The sequence below is a fragment of the Symsagittifera roscoffensis genome, chromosome 2 (genome assembly GCF_963678635.1).
Source record: "Symsagittifera roscoffensis chromosome 2, txSymRosc1.1, whole genome shotgun sequence".
NCBI classification, from domain to species: Eukaryota; Metazoa; Xenacoelomorpha; order Acoela; family Convolutidae; genus Symsagittifera; species Symsagittifera roscoffensis.
Window position 1 is genome coordinate 32,498,326 of NC_087063.1, and position 17,251 is coordinate 32,515,576.

At 39.4% G+C, this 17,251-nt stretch overlaps 2 protein-coding genes across 2 annotated transcripts in view; one reads left to right on the forward strand and one right to left on the reverse strand.

Annotated features, from left to right (window-relative positions):
* The window catches only part of LOC134838937 (kalirin-like), a 364,473-nt gene that overhangs the window by 127,918 nt on the left and 219,304 nt on the right, over nt 1-17,251 (forward strand). The window lies entirely within an intron of this gene.
* Nucleotides 523-16,871, reverse strand: LOC134838843 (aldehyde dehydrogenase 1A1-like). The gene is made up of 6 exons (XM_063854127.1): nt 16,488-16,871; nt 15,928-16,172; nt 15,632-15,804; nt 3,169-3,558; nt 2,477-2,692; nt 523-867 (listed from the first exon to the last, which is right to left on the reverse strand). Exons 1-6 carry the CDS (start codon nt 16,844-16,846, stop codon nt 679-681), a joined length of 1,572 nt encoding a protein of 523 aa, XP_063710197.1. The 5' UTR covers nt 16,847-16,871; the 3' UTR covers nt 523-678.

The window sequence follows — 17,251 nt, forward strand, 5'->3', positions numbered from 1 at the left end:
CGATGATAAGGTAAGACATCAATCTCTCACGTTACGCACCAACAAATTCGCCCACATGATTCCTTTGCAAATAAATCTGGTCCCAATAGTAACAAAATTGAAGTTTTTCAGAGAGTGTACTGCAATCAAAATTTACTATTTAAGATTGGATTAGTCGACGTGAATTGATTGCCCTCAAATAGTGCCGAAATGACTTTTTGGATGGTGGTACGTTTTTTTTCGGCTGTGATTGCCTGCTTTGATCTCAGGCAACGAGCAGAGATCACAGTACGTCACCGATTTCTCAATTAAAATCCGAAAGGACCTAGACAAAAGTTTTTGCTGCTACTCGAGACTCGAGTCGATCTTTAAAATCTCAATTCGTAGGCAACACATTCAATCAATGTGAGAAATTTGCCGCTTAAATTATGCCTACCTTAACGTAATGATGCTTCTCAAAACTCATTGAAAGTCGCGTATAGATTTATTAGCCTTCTCCGTGACCACCCTTAAACAGATGATTATCCTGACTATCGAAGAAGAAACGTAAAGAGCTGATTCTTCATAGCAATTAAGAATGATTCCATCATGATACATTTCAAAGGTAGCACACACCTTTTTCTGCTTTAAATCAATATGTCATATAGTTTGAGTTTCACTATTTGGATAAAGTTTCAATGATACGTGTCTACGTGCAACTCAGTTAATCTTCTGGGGCACTTTCAAAATGACAGTTTTTGTTTCCAAGTAATTGTTCAGAGACTCTTCTCCGTATTCTCGTCCTATTCCGGACATCTTGAAACCACCAAAGGGTGTGTTTGCTTCTCCTGCATTGTAGCAGTTAATCCATACAGTTCCAGCATCGATGCTGCTAGCCACAGTGTACGCCTAAATATTTCACTATTAATATAAATCATCAAGCGAACGCGCAGAAACTTGCAATACACACTAACATATCTTAGCAAGCAAGTGGATTAACATATCTTAGCAAGCAAGTGGATAGAACAGGAAAAGGAAGCGAACAAGTCAAAAAAAACTATTTACGTTCGTCTTCCTGATGTACATTTGGGAGAGAACGAATTGAATCACCTTCATAAGCGTTAAAAAGCGCTCAGAATTTTTTTACTGGGGCCGGCACTTCGACGAAAACAAAAATGTTACCACAACTAAATTTAAGCCAAGAACACTTGCTCTCAGAAAAGAAAAGAAGGACAAAAAGGTCAAAATCGGCACCAAATATGGCACTTTTGGACCACTTTTTTCTACCGCAATTTGATATTTCCAACAATAAGAAACTTTATTAACACAGCCATCAGCTAGTTTGTAAAGTCTTATTTTTGAACAGTTTTAAAGCAAAAAAAGAACCTTGAAATGTTTTGAATATAGCCAACAGCCAGTTGGAAAAAAGGCAATGAACGCAAGGGAAACAGAAAAAAACTGACGTGTTTTTTTAACTTCAAAATAAATACTATATGGTCTTAAAGCTCTTTGAATTTCAAAAATAAATTATGATTGACACCTTTTTGATAAAAATAGCTTAACTTGAGAAGACTTAAGTGAAAATTGAAATTTAAGCGTGAACAAATTTTAAGGCTTTTAGCTGAAAAAAAAACACCACGACCTATATAAGAGTCTTCACTACATTACCGAATCTTTATAAAACTTATCTTATTTGAGAAAACTGGATCAATACAATTTTTTCCACCATAAAATCTTGAAATTTGAAACAAAAGTTTTCACATCTTCAGCACCACTTGCAATTTGTTACAGGAAGTTAATTTGCCGGGTCTAGGACAACAGGCCGACGGGACTTTAAGCCGAAATTAAAATTTTACAAGCACCTCAAAACACTATTTTATCATCTGTAAAACGTTGCTTTTCAAAAATTTGGGCATGTTTAGTCCATAATAAGCGTTATTCATTCCAATGCACCACTTCTGTTTGGCATCCATTAATAACATCAGCAGGTTTTTTAAATGCATAAATTATAAACATGAAAAATGCCTGCAACCATGTTTTACTTTTCAACTTTTCTAAACATCATTTGGAGGCTTAAATTTTATGAAAACGCCAATAACCAGTGAAGAAAGATCATGAAATTCGGAAGTTCTTCAAAAAGTTTTCAAATTAATCATATTTCACGACTTTTTAATGAACTATTCGGCTTGAAGTCCCTAATTTTACGATTCGGCTAAAAGTCCCGTCGGCTTGATGTCCGGCACCAAATTTGCCTTCCTTTTAGCAAATCAATTTCAATTGAAAACCGAATAAATTTATGCGTGGAAAACTTGAAAGATTTTCCTGAAAGAAAAACATACGACCTAAGTAAGCGTCCTCACGTCGTTCAATAACACTCAATCAATAAGATTGTCTTTTACATCTATCAGTCAATACAACAGTACAAATTCAATTGATAAAAGGTAACCAATATCCTCATGAAAACAGTCCAAATTATAGCATTTAAGAACTCGTCATTTTTGCGAATTGAGTGTTTCACCTTGTCAATATCTTTCGTAAAAACAGCACCACCCAGTCCGTATTGAGTGTCATTGGCCCTCTTTACCACTTCGTCCAGGGTCTTGAACTTGAATATGGACTGGACTGGTCCGAATATCTCCTCCTTGGCTATCCTCATTCCGTCCTCCACATCTGCAAACACAGTTGGCTCCACCCAAAATCCAGACTGATCCATAGATTTGCCACCGAACACAACCTGAAAAGACAGCAAAAGACTAACTGCTTATCAAACTCACAATCTCAGCCTTGACTAACCAGTGGCACTTTCTCAAATTAGACTTACCTCAACTATAAAAGTTAAAAGGCTACTAAGGGTAAAAATTCGATAATCTACTTTGATAATTTGGCAAACAGTTTCAGCAGCGCAGCCGATTTTTTTAAAAGGAAAATGCCATTACAAGCTTTTCTTGCAATGTTTTGACATAGAACTTTTCAACCAGAATGGGGGCCGAGTCGGTCGCCTACTCCTGGCATGCAACTGGAACACCTAAATTTAGGGCGGTTCTGAGATTCTATGAACGTATTATCCTCAGGAAACTTTTCTTGATCATCATTTTGTAATTTGAAAAGATATCATTACTTTTTCACGAATTTGTTTGCCTTAAAGTTTGTTCATCACTGAATAGTTTCTTTGTGCATATAGTTTAGAATAACAACTTATACAAATCAAACCTTGGCTCCCTCTTTCTTCCCACTTTCAATCAAGTCGAGAATCTTCCCTTTCTGCTCGCTGTCAATCTGAGGTCCATGCTGAGAGTCATCGTTCATTGGACTCCCCACAGTTCTGGTTTCGGCCAACATCTTCGAAATTTCCACAAATTTATCATAAATTCCTTCTTGGACGAAAGTCCGCGTTCCCGCACAACAACATTGACCCATGTTCGTCATAGCTGCTTCCTGCGCTACACTAGCTGCGTATTCTAAATTGTCATAATCGGAAAAAATGATGTTGGGACTTTTACCGCCCAGTTCAAGTGTCACTCGTTTCAAGTTGGAGTCGCCCGAGGCTTTCATGATCAGTTTGCCCACTTCTGTGGATCCCGTGAAAGTTATTTTGTTCACCTGAAAAGAATCATATTATCAAAATTTCGCATCAAACTCAATTTGCAGGCCCAATTCATTCACATGAAACCTTTTGTTTTTTGCAAAATTCGAATTCTTCGACAAAATTGCCACGAATTGTTCTACAAATATTTATCTGAGATTAGATGATTTCACAATGAACTAAATGCACTTTGACCCTTAGTATTCTAACATGATTTTATGTACTGCCAAACTAACGTTTATTGTTCCGACTTTTTTGCAGATAAATATTGAATTTTCGTGACGCCGTCTGTAGATTTCGAATACTACTAATGATAGCTGGACAACCATCGTACATCGTGCGAACTATTGTTTTTGAATAAGAAAAACAAAACCAAAAACACTAAAGCAACAAAGGCTATTTCCAACTTGCTAGAAAGGGCAAATTCCTTTCACGCAAACATAGCAAAACAATAGCCCAAATCAATATTTTAAAACTTTATTTCGCTGAGAAATCTAAAAGTTGAAATCCACTTTCGAAATTAGAACTCGATCACGTCTTTCGTGACATCTACACGTTTGCTGTTCGATAGTTGAGTTTGCTTTTTAAGCAAAGAATTGAATTGAACTTTTGCCGAGGTTTGCTGAACAATTTTCACACTGAGGCGAAGCTGCGCTTCGCAAACACTTGCGAGAACAAAAGCAGCTCTATCAAATGAAAAAAAAAGAATAAGTAGAAATCAGCCTCGAATAAGCAAAAACTCGGCTATGTCTCCGCTTCGAATCTGCGATCTAGCAAATTTGAGTCTCACGCACTAACCACTAAGCCACGGACGCTTAAATTTCCCAAAAACTAGACACCAATAACACAGCTACATATGCTAATAAATTACCAATTTGATGTGGCAAAAGTAGCACCAAATACAGAAAAGACAAAATTTTGCATGCATTAAATTGGAAAGCATAAAGCCAAATCCTGTATAAATTATGCTTTTCAAAACTTTCTGAAATCGAGCTTTTTATCATTGTACTGCTGTTTGAAACAAAGAACTTTTTTCGGTTCATTTAAGGAATTAAAAATGCATCAGCTGTGTTAGCTTTTTACTAATCAAAGGTCAAAGCACATATCAAACTATACTGCTACCGCAGCCTACCGATTCAAAAAAGCCGCCAAAAATAGCACTTTTATTTCCAACTTAGGTTGAAAAACAAATTCTTTGTTCATGGAATTTAGAATAACAACTAATTTAAATGAAAACTTTGCTCCATCTTTTAAGACCTATCTTTCAGTGTGACCAAATGCCACTAGACTTTGTAGCCTAATTTTTTTAATTAGAGGTAATATTTTTCAGGAATATTTTCTGATGCGGAATTACAATTTGATTTTACTGTTATGAGTTTCCAATCAAGATTAATAAAAATTGAGTCCCGATTAAATAGTATACTTTTTATTAATTTGGGAAGTACACAATGAGATTATAATATAATTAAGCGGAATATAAATAAAATAAAATAATGTTTTCTTGTCTTTGCTAGTAAGTTTTATTGCTGCAAATTTCTGAGCAGTTCTTGTTCGATCGAGAATTGTATCAAGTTTTTGTCTCTCTTTTTTCTGTTGTGTTCTTTTCAGACTTTTTTTCCCAATTCTGTTGTTATTTAGTCTAACTTGTCAAAAGTCAACGCCATAATCTTCAGTCAATTCCAGTATTAGCCCAAAACGATTTTTTTAAATAGTGTTGTTCAATTCCAGATCGCAGTCATAAATGCCTCAGGCTAATATTAATATAAATATAAGTAAAATGTTCTTGGTGGCAAAAATTAACCAAATCAATAGGTCCGCTGCTAGGCGGTAATACCTTCTTTTTTCCCACTTTCAATCAAGTCGAGTGTAATTATCAGAGAGGACGTACAGAAACTTAAATCAACTGAATGCAGCCCAAGCTAAAATTGTTGAATGAGTAAACCAAATAGTTGTAGGTTATTCCCCAGAGCTTAAATCGCGTCCTTGATTCTTCATATTAAACAAACACTGACGTCGCGTGAAAACATGCCGTCTTACGCTTAGGACTTTTACCTTTAAGACCATTTACAATTTCTACCTTAAAGTTTCCGAATAATATATATCATCTTTGAGCTCTTACAAATTCTAAATCTTTATTCATTGACAGTTTTGTGATAAAAACAAACCCAATTGGAGAAAACGGATAAATATTTTCATTAATTATATTTATCTGGGAATTTTCAAAACCAAATTTCATCAATTTTTGAAACTAAGAATCACTCATAATTATCGCGTCATATGAACTTTTGTTATTCGACAACAAAATTTTCCGTCCTTTTTACAAATGAAACTGAATCGAACTTACAAGAAAATCAAAGGACAGCTACGTGTTAATGCGTGATAGAGCTCATTTTTACGCAGCTACTGGTTGTTCTTGTGCATTATTTTGGTTTAACTTTGAGCATTGTTTTGCTTAACTTTGTGCATTGTTTTGCAGACGTTGCCAGTTAGTGTGTAGGTTAGTGTCGAGTTACTGTGTAGGTTAGGGTCCAAATGGGTGATGATGCGTAGTTCAGTAGACTCCTCCCAATTGCCTTGTAAGTAACAGTGAGTGTTTCTTTGGAGCAACCCCAATTAGTGCCGGCAAGCTTATCACAGACCTTATTACAGTGTTCGTTTAAGTTAAGTTGGTTGTCGAATGTAACGCCTAGAATTTATGGGTTTCGGTTGGCAGGTAGCTGGGAGCCGTCGACAATGACATTTGGTTTTAGGTTGAATTCAAGTTGAAAAGATAGATGTAGTAGATTTATCTTTTGAGAGTGATAGATTTCTGTTTGTTAGCCAGGTGGCGAGGTTTTCAAATTATGGATTTAAGGTCTGGGTTAGGTCTTTTAGCTGAGGTCTTGTAACGGATGTAATTAATTAAAACTATGTTTATCTTTATTTCAGATATGGCATTGTCCGTTGTGCCTTAATTTAATATATTGCAAATAAATTCAACAAATGGTAGCAGGAAGTAGTTGAACTGACCTCTTACCAAAACCCTCCAATTCTTGCGGACGCAGTTGATTACAACTGGCGTGCTAAAGTGGAAATTTGGATACTTATAATTGAAGAGAAAGCAGAAAGAACAAGCTTTAGCCGTTGCTTTATCTATGATAGGAAAGTACAGAGAAGTGCCGACAGTTTCACTTGAACAGTTTGATCATGAAGATGGAATGACCAATTTGCTTAGAACTTTAAATGAAAACTTCAAGAAGAACCGGTTGACAGTGCCTACGAAGCCTATCCAGTGCCTGGAATTTTGAAGTATTCCACAGACACAGAGGAAACTTATCGATGTCCAAATGATGCCTAAGTGATGTGTTTCTCAGAGACTCCTGGGCTACGGATTGGCGCAAACAAGGCAACAGAGCCTCGCAAGGCAACCGGAGCACGGCAGTCACAGTCAACAACGTTACGCTAATTGCCACATACCAGCCTCTTTGGAGCGGGGACTTAGCGGTCATTAGTGCGTACAGAGAAGAACTGAACTCCCAGATCATGCAGTGCAAACAACAAAATGATCTTATCATCGGTGGAGATTTCAACGCGTCGATCGGCGAGACAACAGATCGGGAAGAGGACCAAGCAGCTGGTCCACATGGCCTAGGTCGAACGAACCCCGCCGGACACGACCTCTTAAACTGGTGCCATGAGCAGGGACTAGCATGGGGGAACTCTTTTTTTGAACACAACCTCAGAGGTACTTGGCAATGTCCGTCACGAAATTCATGGCATGAGATTGACGGCTTCCTCGTCAGACAGAAAAACCGCAGCAAATGTCTGAAGAGTGTTAACACCGTGACCACAGCCAGAAGCCTATCGGATCATTGGCCAAAATCTCTGACGGGATGGTTACAGAGGCCAACGCCGAGAAGACAACCAAGGGCCCAAAAGAACAACACGAACTGGGAAGCGCTCAAGGACCCCATCACGCGCGCCAAGTTCCAATCTGAAACTGAAAGAGAAACGGAGAAACAGAGTGGGGGAAGATGGACCGAACTAATAGCGGGGATAGCCAAAGCAGGCAAACGTGTCTGTGGCACGAAAGGGAAAGTGGCCCTGAGCCCATGGCTTGACCGACATGAGCGCGAGATAAAAGGGTTCAAAGAGAAGATCACGACGCTGATTAAGAGAGCTAAAGAAGCCAGCACGCAAGAGGGAAAACACCGATGGACCGTTTTCAGGAAACAAGTTCGGAAACTGTACAAGCTCGCCAAGAAAAAATGGGAAGAAGAGTGGTGGTTAGAAAAAGTGCAGGAGACCGAAACCGCTGAGAGGAAAGGTGAAATCGGGACGATCTACAAGACGCTGAGGAAGATCGGAACGAGAGACTTGCAAACTGTGCAAGAAGAACTTTTCACACCGGGGGAGTTCAAGTGCCACTTCATGAAAGTCTCTGAACACCACAATGAGCGAGATATTGTGGAGCTCATGAAAACTGCAAGGAGCACCCCGAAGCGGACCGATCCACGATCAGCACAAGCGGCTGTCAACATGGAAAGGGAAATCACATACGACGAGTTTGAAGAACAGCTGCTGAAGATGAAAGACGGCGCGGCAGGCAATGACGGAGTGAGGGTGGCCGCTGTAAAGGCCTTGACACAGAAATCCAAGAAGAAGGTATATGAAACGATCATCCGACACGTCAAAATTCCCCCGCGGGAATGGCAAGAGGACACAAGAGAAGGCTGGGTGATACCACTGCACAAGAAAGACCGAAACAAGCTTGATAACTACCGTGGAGTTTGCCTCCTCCCCCTCATCAGCAGAATAGTTGCAAGAATATACGCCACAAGAATCCGGGAATGGGCAGAAACAATCGAAGTCCTGGGAGAGAACCAAAACGGATTCAGAGAGGGACGATCTACATGCGACTCCACACAGATCCTAATTCGATTAGACAAGGAAGCGCGGAGAGTGATGGGCCGAAACGAAGTGAACACAGACAACAGGCCGGGTGCGGTACTGCTGAACATTACGAAGGCGTACCCCCGTGTAAAACGTCCACTGCTGTGGGAGATACTAGGCAACCTAGGCATGCAGCGAGAAACACTAGCAGTGTTGAAAGGTTTACACGAAGGGACCATATTCAAAGTTAAAGAAGGGTTAAGAATGGCTGCCGTTGAGAGGGTTGAGGGAGGGCTGTGCGACGTCTCCGATCTTAATTAACATCTATCACGCAGAAGCAATGAGACTAGCCAGCCAGGAACGACGAACGGAAGCCGAGAAGCAGGGTCTAGAGTGTGGTCTCAAGTGGGGTTGGGTCCCCAACAATAGCTTTCCAGCCTTAGATCCAGCCGCAACGTTGAGAAGCTCGGCAAAAGAAGAATTCATGATTGAAGACTTGCTTTTCGCTGATGACTCGACGATCATTGGATGGACAGAAGAACTGAGGGAAGGAAAAGAAGTGATAAAGAAGAGCATTCTCAATTTCGAAGAGAAGTGTCACGACGGGAAAGAGGAATTCGTCACTTTCGGAACGAAAGAAGCAGACAAGACCAGGATCCTAGGAACTCTCCTAGGCAAAAAAGACGACAGGGCTGCAAGGATAAAGAGAGGGTTCACGTCATGTTCAAAGGTCAGACGCTGGTTTTGGAAATCCAAACTAAGTAGAAGAACACGAAGCCGAATTCTGCAGGCAATGGTCGAGTCCACTATGCTCTTCGACAGCCAAGCTAGGGCTTGGGCGCCATCTGATTTAGCCAGATTGCAGAGCATGGTCGACAAAGGCTATGGATCGGTTTGGAACAATGGAGACGGAAGAGTTTTAAAACGAATGGAAGCAACCGGGACAAATATGTACAAGATCAGGGAAGAACTGGCGGTAACATCTGTACGAACGAAAGTAGAAGGCAGAGCCCTAAAACGAATAGGCCACATCCTACGAATGCCAAACACCCGAATAACCAAACGAGTCGTACTAGGCAGGTGGATGGAAACAAGGAGGCCAACCGGCATGCTCAGAGGTGGGCTTATCGCATACTGGCGACGCCTCCTCAGAGAGTGCGGGCAAGACTGGACCAATGCCGGAAACCTAGCTCAATCACGGATAAATTGGAAAAAAATGCTGAGGGCGAGAAGAGCCGCCATGCTAGAGTGGGAGAAAGCCATGTCGACAAGGAAAAGACAGGATCCTAGACCCGAAAGAGCGCAAACAACGCGACATGATACCTTGATGTGCAGTGTAGAGGGATGCCAAAGAATGTGCAAGTCCAAATCGGGTTTAGTTCAACATGAACGGAAAGCCCACCGACTTACCGACCGCCCACATATGTGCAAAAAGTGCCAAGCCACTTTCGCAGAGAGAGCACAGCTTGCGAACCACGTGAAAGCGTGTGGCAACTTATACCAAGGAGTGGAAACGGGAAGATTTACGAATTTGAGACCCAGAAAGCCGTGTCCCACGTGTGGCCGCCTGATTACGAGTAACAACTTGGCCAAACACGAGAGGCTCTTGCACCCTGGAATGTGATCAGCCTCTTGGAACCGCAATTTTTGTGCCATCTGTAGATTATATTAGTCTAACGGGCCGATTCGAGGGACAACCTCACTAATGTAACGTTTCACCTGAACACCCTCTTCTATTGTTTAGCGTCTCAGTAGTAGTTTGTAATGTGCCCATTCGAGGGCCGACCTCACTAGCTACTAATTTCAGATGAATATGCAACCATGCAGCTCCAAGAAGTTCCAACGCAAGGCGACAGTGACCAAGAAATTGAGGGACAACAATATCATTGTCGAGGAGAAGAGCAAACCATACAGAACGCTGACAGCGTAGGAGGAAAAGAAGACATACACCTGCGGAGTTCTGGGCTCATCATCATGGAGTGCACTTGAAAGACACGCTAGTGACGAGTTGCCCTGGTGGGAATTTGAAAACACTAATGACACCAGCCATAAGAGAGGATTTCAAGAGATGGGGCGTTGGGGCACTCGCCATCGCCGGAGGCACCAACGATTTGGTGCGGAAAGACGGAACCAGCGGAAATGTCGAGGAGATTGTGATAGACATGGAAAACTCATCGACGAGTACCTGAGAAACGATTTCAAACTGGTGCTTGTTCAGTTGCCCGGGAGACTCAGCAAGAAAGAGGAGGTGAAAGCACTGAACAACGCATACCAGAAGCTGGCAAATAGGAAAGGCATCCAGTTTCACCAAACCAAGCGATTCACAATTGGGGATGCTCTCGGAAGACGGACTACACCCAGCCCCAGAGAAGATACAAGAACTCGCCAAGGATATGTTCAACGCCTTGAAGGTCATCAGCTGATGTGCCCATTCGAGGGACGACTAGCTGTTCTTCCGGATAGGCTTGTACAGAGGAGTGCACCAAGGCCTCATACGAGGCTTAACTGGAGCGACGACGAAGCCTATCCAGTGCCTGGAGTTTTGAAGTATTCCACAGACACAGAGGAAACTTATCGATGTCCAAATTCCTGGTTGAGATTGAAAAACATTATAATAAGTTAAAAGTCATAATCTTGTGTTACCACATGAGATTCAGGGATGACAACTGCTGGAAACAGCCGACTTGCAGTAATCACAGACAAACACTTTTGTCCGCTGTTACTTGGCTAAACTATGGCGAAGTAAAAGTTTTGCGACAGATGTTTGTTGGCATCGGAGCGATTGGAGAAGAAAGTGTGGTAATCATGCTGTACAATACTGTAGTTGTATACATGGGCCAGCAAAGGAGGTAGTTCTGGTAGAGATCTTGACAACGAGGTTCTACGCGCATTCGCCATTTAGCAATAGAATTTATGAAAAAAATGACCTAGTTTTATAATTATGCTTTTCTAAAGTTCAAGTAGAACATGTTAATCTCGACTCTGGCACGATTTTGTAGTTGCTTGTGCTTCTCACAACAATCTTCATTAAGTATCTGATTTTACCGCTGCGCAGATAGCAATCGGCTCAAATCCAGACTTTTCTGGCAACTTGGATGCGATTCTGCCAGCCCTTGAAATTGAAACAATGTCTCATTATGTTGCTGCAAGGATTGGCGCGCTTGGGAAAGCTCGGAAGTCCTTTATCTAGAATGAGATAATCGAGCGTATTCGCAGAGCTCTGAGGCACAACGTTCGTAACAGGAAACATGAATCTGAAACCTGTTAGAAATGGCGGACAAGTACTAAAAAATACGAGCCGGACCTATCTGCCACGTTGATTGATGATGATTTCTGACAAATTCGAGCCACATGCTGTGCTTGGGACGGAGTCAGTTATTCGTGGATCCCAATAGAACAAATTGGTGGACGAGAATGACTATCTGCCTGACACGATAGAGTCAACTGCACAGAACAGTGCAGCTGAAACCAACAAACAGATAGCGAAGTTCTTCGCAAGGTCAGAACACTATTTTTGGCTCAACGGAAAGAACTTGCCCAGTAACAAAACCCTCTGAAGCACAATTTTCCAATGAAACTCTGCCACAGTTTCAGGAAAGACAGAAGATCGACGTAACAGCAGCTAAAGTAATAAAAAAGAGTGCCACAGTGAAGATCACAGTAATTATAGAAAATGGCAAAGAAGATTTCGCCGGAAAATAGAAAATCGAGCAGGAAAGGCAAATGGTAAACGGAAAACCTAATAAAATGTAGCTTATCAGGTGCCAGAAGACTTTACAGGCAAGAGATTGGATGAGTAAATTTTATCAAAATACTGATTTCAACGTCATAGATGAGGGAAGTGTTTCGGCGTTTTAGAGCCTAGTGACGTTAAGTTTACCGGCGAACTGACTTCATGGAAAGAGCTTTCTGTTTTTGCACCAGTGAAGAATACAGGCCAAACGACAATTGACAAACGTTGGGTACTGATCTTGAAGACAACCGAAGATCGCGCTTTGGGGCGCCGAGTAGTTTCACGTGGTTTCATGGATCAAAACATTTCCCAATAGTTTCTCGACAAACTATCAAGCTGTTTTTCTCCGTAGCCAGTAATCACAGTTGGAAAATCAGCAGTTTGGATATCAAAACCGCATTTTTCAGTGATTCTCTCGCTCGTGACAAGAGATTGCGCATCGACATTACAGCTATCAAAAAATATCGCATTGAAAAGGTTTGGCGGTAAAACGGTTCCTACTCATTTGCAATTATCATATAGCTTACTTAACAAAAAAAATCTGCTGTACCAGCAAAATTAATTAGCGTCATCGAAACCGGCGTATTTGAAAGTCTGATTGCTGACAGAGACGCTGCTTGCATCACCTGCTAAAACTCGATATATTTACGGTCAAACAATGTTATAAGCCCCGCAATGGGTCGCACATTAAAATTCAAAAACAAAATAGGCAGTTAGCTAAGTACGCAACTTGTCTTGAAATTGATGTCTTGTAACAGTTATAAATCAAAAAATTTATGCATACTTTTATTCAGATATTAGATTGTACATTGTTCCTCATTTCATTGTTTTTAAGAAAAAAACAATTTTAACAAAAATTGTAAAGAAAATGATAACTTAGAGAAAATTCAAGATCTAGGTTAGTTCGTTTAAAGACCTATTATGAAGTGTAACGCCTTCAAATTTTCCTAGGACTACTACTACTTATGCGTTAATTGTCCGTTTTCCCGTTGTACAATTTTCCAAAAGAATATTTAATCATTTAGTACCTCTATTCAAAATTAAATGGCTTGTTGTTTTAGTTTTACAATAAGGAAGCTCAAAGCAAGTATTTTTTGGTTTTCGCATTTTATACGTGAATTCTCTTACTCTATAAAAACTAAAAAATATAGATAAAAAAGTGAGACAAAAATATAGATAAAAAATTTCAAGAAAGAAAAATTTGATAGATACCAATGATAGAAAAAAAAAGATAGACAAAAAGATAGATCATTGAGATAGATAAATAGATAGATAAAAAAAGAAGGCAAAATGATAGATAAAACATGTTAAAAGCCCTGAAACATGTCAACATAGGGAACTCTAAAACATGGCTGGAAATGTCTAGCTCAATTAAATAATACCAGCGTTTAACGCACCTTCGGTGCTTCGAAATTTTTCGACAGCTCATGAAAAACCGCATATATTGGAAACAACATCTGCAAACTTTCAGTGAACTCTGATTGCACCCAATTACAGGGTTGGTAATTTCGAACTTTTAAATTTTTTTAATTTCACATTTTAAAAGCGTCATCTCGAAAATTTAATGGGCCTCTGGAGAAATTTAAAATCCAGATTTGAAAGCACTGAGAGTCCCTGAGAGCACCCTACTATAGGGTTGCGAATCCAAAATTTTGTGAATTTATTTAAACTTAAGTTTCCCGAAAAAAAATTGAAAAAAATTTGAAAAAAAACATCTTATCTCGGAAACTAAAAGGATTTGAGCATTCATATTAATAGGCAAGATTTGAGACGCCTAGATGTACGCTGACAATAAGGTTGTATCTTCATCAAGTTTGTAGTTTCAAATTTTTTGAATTTCTTTGTAGATAAGTTCTTCTGGAAATTTTGAAAATCAAAAAACGTCACATCTCAGAAACTAAAAGCATTTGAGCAGTCGCAGGTGGCAAGATTTGCAAGTCTTTAGAGTACACTGACAACACTGAATTATAGCGTTGGAAATTTCAAATTTTGAAAAATAATAAATTTAAAGTTTCTGAAGTTTTCTGAACATTTTGGAAAAAATCACAAAAAACGTCATATCTCGAAAACTACAGAGAATTGAGCAGTCATGATTGGAGGCAAGATTCGCAATCTTTGAGAGTACTCTGACAGGATCTAACTACAGGGTTGGGAATTTCAGATTTTAAAAAAATAATAATTCAAGTTTTCTGAAAACTTTTGAAAAAATCACAAAAAACGTCATATCTTGAAAACTACAAAGAATTGAGACGTCATATTTGGATGCAAGATTCGTAATCTTTGAGATTACACAGACAAAACCCAACTACAGGGTTGGCAATTTCAGATTTTACGAAAAAAAAATTAATATAAGTTTTCTGAAAATTTTTTTGAAAAAATCACAAAAAAAACGTCATATCTCGAAAACTACAAGGATTTGAACAGTCACATTTGGAGGCAAGATTTGTAACTCCTTCGAGTACTCTGATAGCACCCAACTACAAGATTAGAAATTTCAAATTTTGAGAAATAATTAAAATTTTCTGAAAATTTTTGAAAAAATCACAAAAAAACATCATATCTCGAAAACTACAAGGATTTGAACTGAACAGTCGGCTCTTTTTCCTTTTCCCCTCACCTCACTCAAACATGATTTTTATGGTCTAACGAGTTGTTTTACAAGGTTAATTATGAAGACCAAATATGTTTGTCATGGCCTAATTAGTCTGCATGGCAATTTTCATGACAATCGGACAGAGTGAACAGTAACTTCAAGTATAAAAAATTGCAGGTGGGGGGAAAAGGAAAAAGAGCCGAACAGTCATATTTGGAGGCAAGATTTGTAACTCCTTGGAGTACTCTGACAGCACCCAACTACAGGGTTGGGAACTTCAAGTCTTGTAAATTATTTTATTATTTGAAATTTCTGAAAACTTTTGAAAAAATCTCAAAAATCGTCTTGTCTTGTCAACTAAAATGATTCGGGCATTCAAAATTGGAGGCCAAATTCGCAACCCGTAATTCGATATTGGGCTGCTGAATTTAAACTCGGTAAAATAACCACTAAAATCAAATTGGAAAATCGAAAAAAATTCTCAACCATTGCAATATACGATATATCTTAAACATAAAAATAATACGTTGAAAAAGCTCAAACATGGCGAGATAGTGGAGCCCGCATTTAAATATATAATAGATATAGACTATTTGTGGTACCTGATTTTGTGTGGAAAATAAAAAGAAAAAAAGATACTAAAACACCCGAATACAAAGTTCCTCCACATTTTTCAAATGGTCAGAACAGCAGAACAGAGAGCTAAAATTTTACAACGAACAAATCTGCACGACCTCATTAATACGTGAAACAATTGATGAATCATTAACAACATGCAATATAATTGTTAAATTACTTTTGGCAACATTTGAAGTGATTTTTCGCAACATAACTAAATTTATATTTTTGAGAAAAAAGTACAGAAATTTCCGTTAAAAAGCAAAGAACATACATCCATATTGTTGGCTAAAGCAGCTCCCGCCGTAGGTCCGTATCCAGGTAAAATGGCCACTACTCCGGGAGGAAAGCCCGCCTCCTTGCACAGGGCAGCTATGTATAGAGCAGTGAGAGGGGTCTGCTCGGCTGGTTTACCAATGAACACATTGCCACAGGCTAGGATAGGCGCTAGAAAAATACGAGAAAAATTCAGCTAGCTTTAATGAGAATATGCAGGTTTACACCGAAACAATCAAGTGCTTTCAGTTCTATTCTTTCCATGACATTCTAGAAAGTCTATTAGCTTCTTGCCTAGTTTCAGAGTGAACATGGCAATTGGGTAGTTCCATGGAGTGATAGCAGCACAGACTCCAACTGGTTGTTTTTTTGTCACGGCAAAGTAGTCGCCGTCACAGGGAATATTCTGTCCACAGATCTTGTCACACCAACCCGCGTAGTATCTGATGACACCAGCTGTGAATTTGATGTCGTCCTTGGAATCCTGGAACAATTTTCCGCAATCGGCCGTTTCCAGCTCCGCCATGTACTCAATGTCTCTATAAATAGAGCTGACTGATTGAATTGACATTCTCCGACAACCTCTTGCTTTGACTTTTTATAAAAACTTTCCTTGTTTAAAGGTTCTATGCAAGATTTCCGCATGTCGGCGTAAACTTTTAGTAGTAGTAGTAGTAGTAGTAGTAGTAGTAGTAGTAGTAAAAGATTTAGAGACAGTTCTCAAGGGTTCGCACCCAGATTCAAGCTCATCAGTTTAGCTTTATCTTGTTCGTGATGTTACAGTTTCCACATCTGCATATTATTCTCCATGTGCATTTTTGAACAAACACAGGACAGAAAATCATTGGTCTCACCGCTCAAATAGATCTGCCAACTTCAGAAGCAGCATTCCTTTTTTGGAAGCATCAATTGATCTCCAGGCAGATCCAATTTGGAACGCTTTCTTCGCAAGTTCAACAGCAACGTCCACATCAGCTTTATCAGCCTCACATATATCAGCTAGTTTGGTTCCATCAGCTGGATTGACTGTTTCAAAGGTCTTCCCAGATTTGGCTTCATGCCACTCATTGTTGTAGAACAACTTCGTGTATTTCACAGAAACTGACATTTTTCGAGCAAATCTAACCACTACGAAGCATGAAAATCTGTAATTCGATCTTAAATGATGACAAAACAAATGATGCAAGCTTTGGCTATGACGTAATAAAATCATTAAACCTGAAGTGGCCTATCCATATTTCAGAATCACTGTAGTGGTAACTAGGTCAGGCAGCTTCTGACCACTAGAATTATGTAGGGAAACGGAAGTTTCCTTGTTAGTAAATTGTTAAGATCATAACTTGAAACTTTTTAATAATCAGAAGGTCAAAAGTATTATAGTAACCGAGGTTACAGTTAGTAGTAGTAGGTAGTAGTAGTACGTAGTAAGTAGTAGTAGTAAGTAGTAGTAGGTCAGTCTTTAGAGCTCTTGGCTCAAGGGTTTGAACCCCACAGTTTTGGTCACTTATATTTTCGCAATTGCCAAAATTGCAGATGATTCTCCATGTGCATGAGTTATTTCAAAATATTGTTCAAAAAATTTCCAGTAGATTTTTGTTAAAACTGGCTTCGTCACCTC

Bases quoted from the DNA above. Each gene is read 5' to 3' on its own strand.
- LOC134838843 (XM_063854127.1), bottom strand. From the start codon at position 16,846: ATGATTTTATTACGTCATAGCCAAAGCTTGCATCATTTGTTTTGTCAT. The intron at 16,173-16,487 runs GTGAGACCAATG...CTCTATTTATAG, and splicing joins TTGGCAGATCTATTTGAGCG to AGACATTGAGTACATGGCGG. The intron at 2,693-3,168 runs GTTTGATTTGTA...CTGTCTTTTCAG, and splicing joins GGAAGAAAGAGGGAGCCAAG to GTTGTGTTCGGTGGCAAATC.